The 9980-nt window shown below is 38.0% G+C and overlaps 1 protein-coding gene across 1 annotated transcript in view; it reads right to left on the bottom strand.

Moving 5' to 3' along the window:
• Positions 1–544: 544 nt before the first annotated feature.
• The window catches only part of LOC109034933 (LIM/homeobox protein Lhx9), a 118353-nt gene continuing 108917 nt past the window's right edge, over positions 545–9980 (bottom strand). The window contains exon 6 of the mRNA XM_019048363.2: positions 545–2598. Within this exon, the coding sequence (XP_018903908.2) occupies positions 2410–2598 (189 nt within the window). The 3' untranslated portion in view covers positions 545–2409. The remainder of the gene's footprint in view (positions 2599–9980) is intronic.

The raw sequence follows: 9980 nt of genomic DNA, 5'->3' as shown, positions 1-9980 counted from the left end.
TATCTCAAGTTTTATAGAGTACGTTGGGGAGTCTTGGATTTTTCAGGGCAAAACACTTAGAAAAATACCCTCATAACCCCCCCTTTAACTTGAGATATTGATATTTTGAGGCCGCCGATGAATTTAGCGCTCAAATTTTTCTTAGTTTTAATGGTAATTTGATCAGGCTTGATTAGTGAGTGTTTTAAATTTTAAAAATTTGTCCTAGGTCTTCTACATAATTTCAATCTTTGTAAGTAGATCGGTCAATTTTTTGTATCCTTAAGGACATAGGTACCAAAATTTCACTTTGGAGGAAACCAAAAATCTCGGTTTGAATGAAGTGAAAAGTTAGTGAGCTAAAGAGAGCTCATCGTAGATAAACCCTGACCATTTCTTAACGCTCGTCTTTTTGACCAACTATGGCTTTAACTGTTGACGTAAATCGATAAAAACCTGCTTTTTAACTAATTCCTTGAAATTCTTCTGTCTTGCTCATTTTTGTTCTTTAATTTTAAGAGTTCACACACTGTGAAGGCTCAGAATAAAATGACAACTACTGAAATTAAAGTTCAAATAATAATTGAAAATATTTATTATCGTGTATATCACAAGAGACATTTTCTATAATTTACAATCATATCTATAGCTCAGTTTGTACAAATTCTATCTAAAGAAAAGATTCCTTGGTATTTACAAGCATCCATCAAAGTTAAAGTGAAGTTAGTTCACTCAAAAAAACGAGCAACGTGGACTCGTATAATCAGCTAGAATCATTGTACAAATAAATACAGTTGAAATATTACATTTTTGATTTCAGAGTATAATTTACACCAATCGATCGAATTTTTAAAAATTCACAGTATTTTACATAATTAACTGACTTTAAAAATTGTCAGAGTTATAAATCACATTTAAAATAATTGCTATGAACAGGCTGGAAACTGATTCCAGGCCACTTTTATAGTACAATAAAATATTGGCATCTTTGGATTAAACAAACATGTCTTTGATGAGAGAAATAAAAACTTCACTTTTGTCAAAAGTTCAGATGTGATGTCTGGAGGCATAGTGCGCTGAAATTTCAAAAAAGGTTCCGCTCATAAATGAGGCTGTTTCAGAGTTCTACTGGTGATATCTCATTTTGTTAAATGATATCAAACAATGAAAGAGGAATTTTTACTAAGGAATGGCTATGTCGAGAAGTTCATGAAATAATTGGATTACATTTTGCAATAAGGCACCACTATCTCTGGCTCTTCTATAAAAGCACCTTTCTGCATAGGGAAACCAATCGAATTTATGTTGTTTCTAAAATGAGTCAAAAATAGTGGTTCCTTATTGCAAAATGTGGTCCAATTGATCCGTTTCAAGTGCGTATCATTTTTACCAATTCTATCGGATTTCTTAATTATACGTGCAAAATATTTGTAAGTATAAATTAAGAAGAACATTAGTCAAAACAAAATTACCAAAAAGAAACAAATGGCCCAGCGCTATCAAAATGGACTACTGTAAGACATTGAATATAAGTTAAATGCCTCTTTAGCAACATTTTGTTAAGGTTCAGAAAATATGAGTATGATATCAGAGGGTTATAATGAACTCGTCAGCTATTACATTTAAAATATGTAATTTTCGAGTGTTAAAACACTTTCCCCAGAAAATGGAAAAAGCCACAAAATGGAAAGAACAATTATGGGCGTCGGATGACAGGTGGGTTTTTTTCTATTGATGATAAAATTCCGGACAGCGGATTCATACAATATGAGTTCTTCATCAGTGCATATTGGTTTTCATCTGAGTACAGTCAAATCATAAAAACAAAAATTGCAAATAAATTTTAAAAGTAAGAAGTTCCTGGTAAGATTTTTTAATACAAAAAATATGTCGAGAGAAGTCAATATCTTTCTCATCGGTGGATGTTTATCAGCGTGTAATAGTGTGTCGTACAACTATACAAGAAATTCAACACGTCTCTCATTAGACATGCACTAAACCGTAGTTTTAAATAAAAAGTCAATAAATTAACAAAAAGCTCAATTACGAAAATCTGAGGTATAGTTGGATTTGTCTTGTGACATAAAGAGGCCATCGCTCAACTTGAATCGTCTTCACTTTATGCAAGACTGCAATGTTTGTATTTTAAAGCATATTTCTGAGATCTGATCAAAAGTTGTTTAGTCCCTTCTTTAAGTCGAAACAGGATTTTAGACACTTCTTCAAAAATATTTGACTTGCTTTTTTTTTTTCGAATTCCTTATTCAACATTGATCTGAACCGACAATATTAGATTATTAATCACGGGATTCAATTTCTAAACTACTTTCTTTAAATCGTAATAATCTGCTCAGCGTCCCTATTTTCTACTTCAGGAGATTTCTCCTTTGGAACTTTGAAATCGAATAAGTTTTCATTCAATATGAGCTGTTAAGAGCTGCATTCGAGAGGAGAGGAACTCATATAATGCTGAGGTGACGACATCCCCGAAACATTGTGATGGTAAACTGTGTCTATTGCTGAGTTCGATGAATCGCTTTTGTCACCAGATTTATTGCTACCTCCTTCTTGCTTCACCATCATCCGCCTCCATTTCGCCCTCGCATTTTGGAACCATACCTGAAATAAAATCAAACAAAACTCGTAAATAAGAGCATAAAAACAGAGCAATTTTAGAAAAAAAGGCATAGGCAATTCAGGATTGTAATCAAGGAGTGAACAATAAAAATTAAGTCAGGAAATTGAGCCCTTGAGGTGAAAGCTGAAATGTTTCAGATCGACGAAAAAAGTTTCACCATAGAATTATACTAGTCCTTAATATAGGACTAATATAATTCGACTATGAAACTTTTTAGAAGGAAATTGGCAATAAGGCCTCCTTTATGATGAATGGAAGTGTACATTCCATTGAACCAATTATGAATACGACGTTTAAATTCCTTGTAGTTACGCAGCAGTCACTTCAAGCGAAACCAATTTAAAATTCTTGAGAAACTTTGAAAATTCCAAATAAATAAAATTAGACTCGAAGTGAATGGTTCCCAGTGTCAAAATTTGGTTTTTCGTCATCAGTATGCAAAATAATGAAGACGCAATCGTGTAACGATCCATTCTTAAAATGCTCACGATCTTACAGAGATGAATGAATCCAATTGTTTAGCTCGCTCCAATAAGAGACGCAACTTTTTGGCACTAGATCTACTTTTACATCCTCCGCAGATCACTTGCGCACATTAGAATCATTGTATCAGGTCTGAACGATGCACTATGCTGAGTGTGGAAAAATTTCCCGAAATATTTACAAACAATTTTTCTCAGTGAACTGTTAAGGTATTCAAAAACTGAAATAATAGCATTTCCTTGCGTAGAGAGAAACGCATTGTCTATCAACTCTGATTCATCTTATATTTTTGGCCCAAGGAGTTCTCGCAATGAAAATTTTTTGGCCTGAAAAAATGTTTACTGAAAAGTTAAGTCTACTCTATTACGCATAAAGAGATTACCTATGAAAAATTTTAAATTGATTTAGCTGGTACCTTATAGAGACAATTTCGACGTGAAATTAAGAATGCTGATTTAAAAGTTTATTCAGCAATTGACATTTTATCTCAAGAGGCATCTTAATATTTAATTTGAAAAATAGAATGAAATTGTGAATCAACCACTGTACTAATTGCGAGGGGCGTTGGTTCATTTGAAAGGTGTTGTTCTCAATGCTTCGGGAAAACTATAAATTATTTTCTGGGGTTCGTCCCCGATTTTTAAATCCCTAAAAACTCATAAATTGGATGAGGGGAAGTGGGGTTTTTTGTTTTTTGTTTTTCGGAAAAGTTTTGTTGCTACGCATCTTACTGTACTGTTTGCTGTCTTTTTATCAGCTGTTTTCATTCAAGAATCATCATTAAGTGAGGTTACTTCCAACACTCAACTGCCATTATTTACTATTAACTGATTTATTTTTTTTAATTTAAAAATTGAACTTTTCAGTTATGATTTTGTTAAAATAATAATAATTTTTACTAATTTTAATTTTAAATTTAACAGTTGTTATGAGTGAAATTTTCAATGACCGAGGCGGTCGTCCTCCAAAACGTGGTCGCGTTTTCCAGAATTCTTCGCATGTTCGTTTAGTGAAGCAAGAACTTCACTCTGTTATTAGTATAGAAAATCAAAGTTTCATTTCTTCATTTCGGAAGTATAAAATTGATGATCAGAACTTTGATGAAAATTTTGTTACCAAATTAATTGATAATTAAAAACGTATCTATAAATTGTAAATTTTAAATAAAATCAACACCGAGATTTTTTTTTTTGAAACATTCTACAGTGTCACATCGGTGTCGATCAAATTTACATCAATTTTTTATCAAACCGCATCTGAATTCAACAAACTATCCGTAATGAGTTGAATCTGACGATCTGAACGATCAGAGGTGTCCAAAGTCAGGTATAGGCTTCAAATGAAGACAAAGGAGGAGTTGCGTTTTGGGCCTTTTCGGCCCACCTGGATTTTGCTAAATGTTTCATATTTTCAAAGTACTAGTCTTAGGTAGACTCTGTGCCAAATATTAGACCGAACGGAGCCCATGCAAGGGCGCAGCAGCGCCTCAAACCCAAAATCCTGGAATCGAAAAAACAATTATTTTCGTCGACTTTTTCGACTGTTATCACTCTTCCAGCACATGATTCTTATGTATTTTTTTGCGTACTTTTCGTTTCTGGCCTTTTTAAAGGCCTCCGATAAATTTTAAGGGGCCTTATGGCCCATTGTTGCCATTTTTGGCCCATTTTTAGGGTTTTTTTCCATTTAACACATTCAAAACTCAATTTAATCCAAAAACTGTGTACATTTTTGAAAAGTACGTAAAAAAATGAATAAAAAATGTTCAGTAAAATTTTTTCCTATGTTGCCAAATTTCCGAGAAAATTGGTCCCAAAGTGTCAAAAACGGCAAAAAATCGATAAATCGCCGCGTCTAAGGTTCAAGAAAGTGGAGTACATTTTTCATACTGTACCAGATAACAGCTCTTATCCATCCATACAACATACTAAAATATCATAGTTGTACCTGGATTCCCACGATGTGAAAATTGACCGAGATGTCGATTTTAGCGGCCTTTTTATACTTGAAGGCAGCTCTTTTGAATGTTTTTCGACCTTAGTCACCCTCTATGGGTGTGTACTATATGTATTTTTCTACGTACTTTTCATATCTGGCCATAAAAATGGCTTCCTGTGAATTTTAAAAGGCCTAACGGTCCATTGTTGCCAATTTTCACCAATTTTTAGGGGTTTTTTTCAAGTTTACGTGTGTGAAACTTAATTTAATCTAGAAACCGTGTACAATTTCGGAAAGAACGTAAAAAAATACATAAAATGTGATTTGTACCTTTTCCCTACGTTGCCAAATTTTCGAGAAAAATCGTCCTGAAGCGCCAAAAATGCCAAAAATTGGATTAATCATCACGTCGGAGGTTCCAGGAAGTGAATTTCAAGTTTTCTTTCACTACAAATAACGTATCGAAAATGGAAAATTGCAATGCATCTCAAGGAACATGTAATGGCGCAGATGAACGTGACAAAACGGGCCCTCAAGGTGCTTTTACTTTATCCTTCACTCCAGTTCACCTCTTTATTCCTGTAACCTCGAGATAATCCTTGGTTCTCAAGATGCTTGCTACAGGCCAAATATACCGAACAACAGAAAATGCGTGGAGAAAGTGTCCCACGATCCACATGAATGTCATAATTCACTTCCTGGAACCTCCGACGTGATGATTAATCCAATTTTTGGCATTTTTGGCGCTTCAGGACGATTTTTCTCGAAAATTTGGCAACGTAGGGAAAAGGTACAAATCACATTTTTATGTATTTTTTTACGTTCTTTCCGAAATTGTACACGGTTTCTAGATTAAATTAAGTTTCACACACGTAAACTTGAAAAAACCCCTAAAAATTGGTGAAAATTGGCAACAATGGACCGTTAGGCCTTTTAAAATTCACAGGAAGCCATTTTTATGGCCAGATATGAAAAGTACGTAGAAAAATACATATAGTACACACCCATAGAGGGTGACTAAGGTCGAAAAACATTCAAAAGAGCTGCCTTCAAGTATAAAAAGGCCGCTAAAATCGACATCTCGGTCAATTTTCACATCGTGGGAATCCAGGTACAACTATGATATTTTAATATGTTGTATGGATGGATAAGAGCTGTTATCTGGTACAGTATGAAAAATGTACTCCACTTTCTTGAACCTTAGACGCGGCGATTTATCGATTTTTTGCCGTTTTTGACACTTTGGGACCAATTTTCTCGGAAATTTGGCAACATAGGAAAAAATTTTACTGAACATTTTTTATTCATTTTTTTACGTACTTTTCAAAAATGTACACAGTTTTTGGATTAAATTGAGTTTTGAATGTGTTAAATGGAAAAAAACCCTAAAAATGGGCCAAAAATGGCAACAATGGGCCATAAGGCCCCTTAAAATTTATCGGAGGCCTTTAAAAAGGCCAGAAACGAAAAGTACGCAAAAAAATACATAAGAATCATGTGCTGGAAGAGTGATAACAGTCGAAAAAGTCGACGAAAATAATTGTTTTTCGATTCCAGGATTTTGGGTTTGAGGCGCTGCTGCGCCCTTGCATGGGCTCCGTTCGGTCTAATATTTGGCACAGAGTCTACCTAAGACTAGTACTTTGAAAATATGAAACATTTAGCAAAATCAGGTGGGCGGAAATGGCCAAACGCAACTCTCCATTGTTATATACCAAAATTTTCACCACGTCTTTTCATTTTTTTTTTCGTTATTCGTCGCGAAAATTTTCAAGTCAAAATTTGCGCGTTTTATGACTGCATCGTATGCCAACCGTGCCAGAAACTCGCCTCACAGAACCAAGACTGGCGCTCCCGACTCCTGGGGAGGCTAGCGGAAGCTCAAATTAAATTCGGTTAACCGTTCGAACGGTGAGACCAGAACTCTTATGCACGCCTAATTTGATGAACAAACACACCACAGTCCTACTGTCATAGAAATAAATATATAAATACACCTCTTTGTAAATTGACATCCAAGCGCCCCCCCCTCCCGAAAGACGTCACGTTTAACTTGCTCCCCTCTCTTTCTCCGAAATATTCTCCGCGCACAGGGGGAGGTGGGCGGGCGGAGAGCGCATGAAACGGGTTGATGTGGATAAATTTTTGGCGATCGGTTTGTTTGTTCGTGTCAGGTCTAGCAGATTAAAAAATTATTTTTGAACTTGAAAATTGTCGCCGAGCCCTCGCAGCCGACGACGTGTAACACTACTCGCTCGCGCTCCGTAAAGGTGTGGCAGATTCGCGCGTCGTCGCGTCGGCCCTGTGGATTCTACAAACCGCGTAACCCATCATCGAAGAGTTCTCAATTAGATGCCTTGGCGAGGTTTCCTTCCTGCACGGCGGCGGCGTCCCATTTTTCACAACGAGCTCCAGTGTAATAAGTTTAATTAGAGCTTCTTATTGGGTGTGAAATGCAGCGCTTTTATAGTTCATCAATTTTATTCAGCGGCTTCCTTTTACTTTGCTCCGGCGCATCGTCAGTCAAGCTTCACCTTCTGCTCTGACCCCACAGGAACGTTCTCTTTTTTCTCGTCCTCGCCCCTCGGCCCGCGCTGGCCGGAACGGGGGCGCTCTTTGGTGCTCGACTCGCAAGAACTATCCGTATGTAAATTACTTCGCTGTGAACCAAGGGGGGGGGGGGGGTGGGGCTACACTATTCCATCCCCTTTACTATACTTACTCTCCTCTTCTGCGCTTTTTCTTGCGGCGTCCCTTTCCGAACATTCACAGCGTGAAGTCGTGTTTTGATGAACGAGCCGGCCCGCCAAGTTTCGTGGGGGCGGCCTGTGATCTAGTGGTCGTGTGCGACGATAGTGACAAATTTTATTCGCCGTCCCATTTTAATGAGACAAGTTGATGACGAGGAGATGAGAAATACTCGCCGAGTGCAACTTTGAGTCCCGTGCACGATGGAAGGCCAAACATTTATGCTGACTATTCTTCTTTATTTTCGTCTTTAAATCGTCCGGAAATTAAAAATTTTAGTGAGAATTCTCTATGGACCAGATTCATTTTATTAGAGAAATTTGATGTACTAAAAATCGTGATTTTCTATAGGAAATCTGAAAGATTCAAATTTTAGTTATTTTTTAGAACAATAAAAATGTTTTCCACTATATTCGAACTTAGGAAAAAAAAACTGCGTGACCGTTTAGATATTTCAACAAAAAATTATCATTGACATGATTTATTACGACGAAGTAATTAGAGACAATATACTTTAGAGCCCCGAACTGCTTCATCTCTATTGGCGTAGGAGTTACTTTCGGGAAGTAACGTCAGATTTGTCTAATGATGCATTGATGAGCATAATAGTTTAGCAGGTCCTCGTATAGCTGCAAAAACTGCCCAGATAGGTGCTCGCCCTACATTCATCAGTCATCATGAGGCGAATTTTATTTGTATTTTTGCTCATCAAGTTGCACATCAACCACCATTGGGCGAACAATAGCGTTGACCCCCGTAATGAACTTCCACCTTACTCGAATACATCGCTGAGATTATTAGCGCGGGGTCTCTAATAAGTTTATCGATGGCTAAAGTGCGGAATCACGTTATGTCCATCACGTGTTGCAATCTTTCCGCTCCTATTTTAAATTTTTATTTTTCAAAAAATAAGCCAATTCTTTATATCTTGAAATTCCTAGTCAAAACAGTGGTTGCCCATTTTTGAGAGTGATTCTTTTCGCTCTAATGTTTTTACTAATGTTTTTACTTTTTTCTTTAGGCCTTTTCTCCACGGGCCGTTTCACGAGATTTGTCCCAGCGTTAAATTCACTTACGAAGTTGAGAAAATATTGAGTTAATATATTCTGCCAGCAAAGAGGAAAAATCAAGGGAGTTTTCAAGATATTAAGTTGACCGTTCTCATAGAACTGGAGTAGGATTCATAGGTTTAAATGGAGAAAAACAGTATTGCCAATTTGCTGGATCCGCCAATGGCAACGTCGCAATCGGCGATAGGCGGTTTCGCACTTCATCAATCTCATTGTCCCTGAATGAAAGAAATAGACTTTGAGTCAACTTTTCTCACGCAGATATCTATCAAAACCTTAGGTAATCGTCGCGGAAAAAACAAGCTTTCACACTCTCTCAGATTTTTCGATGGAATCATCGGACTCCCCTTTCGCTAAACGCCGCCCACGTTCCGCGTAAATTACTTAAAACACCGTTAGCGGTTCCCCCGCGAAAACCCTAATTTTAGAAGAGGCGGAAAAAAGCGCCGGGGCCTATAAACACGATGTTACGGGATCCCTCGAGACGCCGGCCGTGGAAATTCGAATCACTATTTTAAACCGCGAACGAGGACGAGAACCAGGCTCGTTTGAAGATCACAGATCGCGCTCCGGCGGCTCAAAAACGCGATTACCGAGATATCCCACGGGACTTACGCGGTTCTCGCCGAAGGGGGTCCCAGCGAGCGTGAAAACCCGAGATTCGGGGCCGGGGGAAAAGGAACCGCGGCAGAGCAAAGACGGTCGCCGGGGGAGGGGGTGGGTGAGGGGGAGGGGGGAGAGGGGGGGAGAATAAATAAAAATAAGACGTCGAAGAACACAAGTAATTTGACAATCCAAGTATGCTGCCGGGAGCCGCGGAAAAAGGAGCTTTGGAGGGTGGGGGCGCGAGGGTGGGCGGTGGGGGGTGGGGGTGCGTGTAAATCCGTCAGCGAAAGGGCATAGGCGCCATTCCGCGCTCCTAATTACAGTCACTCTAACAACTACCGACAATTCGCCTCACTAATCATCGACGACGCTGGCGACTCCCCTCTCACCCCCTTGTAACAATGACAAACACTGTTGCCGGATTTTATCGCTTTTTATTTTGAAAAAGTATGACGTAAGCGAAAAGGAGCCTCGATTATACGCGGATCGGTTATCAAAGATGACCGAAGTCGGGAACT

The sequence above is a fragment of the Bemisia tabaci genome, chromosome 5 (assembly GCF_918797505.1).
Source record: "Bemisia tabaci chromosome 5, PGI_BMITA_v3".
Taxonomy (NCBI): Eukaryota; Metazoa; Arthropoda; class Insecta; order Hemiptera; family Aleyrodidae; genus Bemisia; species Bemisia tabaci.
Note: the sequence above shows the minus strand (reverse complement) of the source record. Positions and strands in the feature narration are given on the sequence as shown.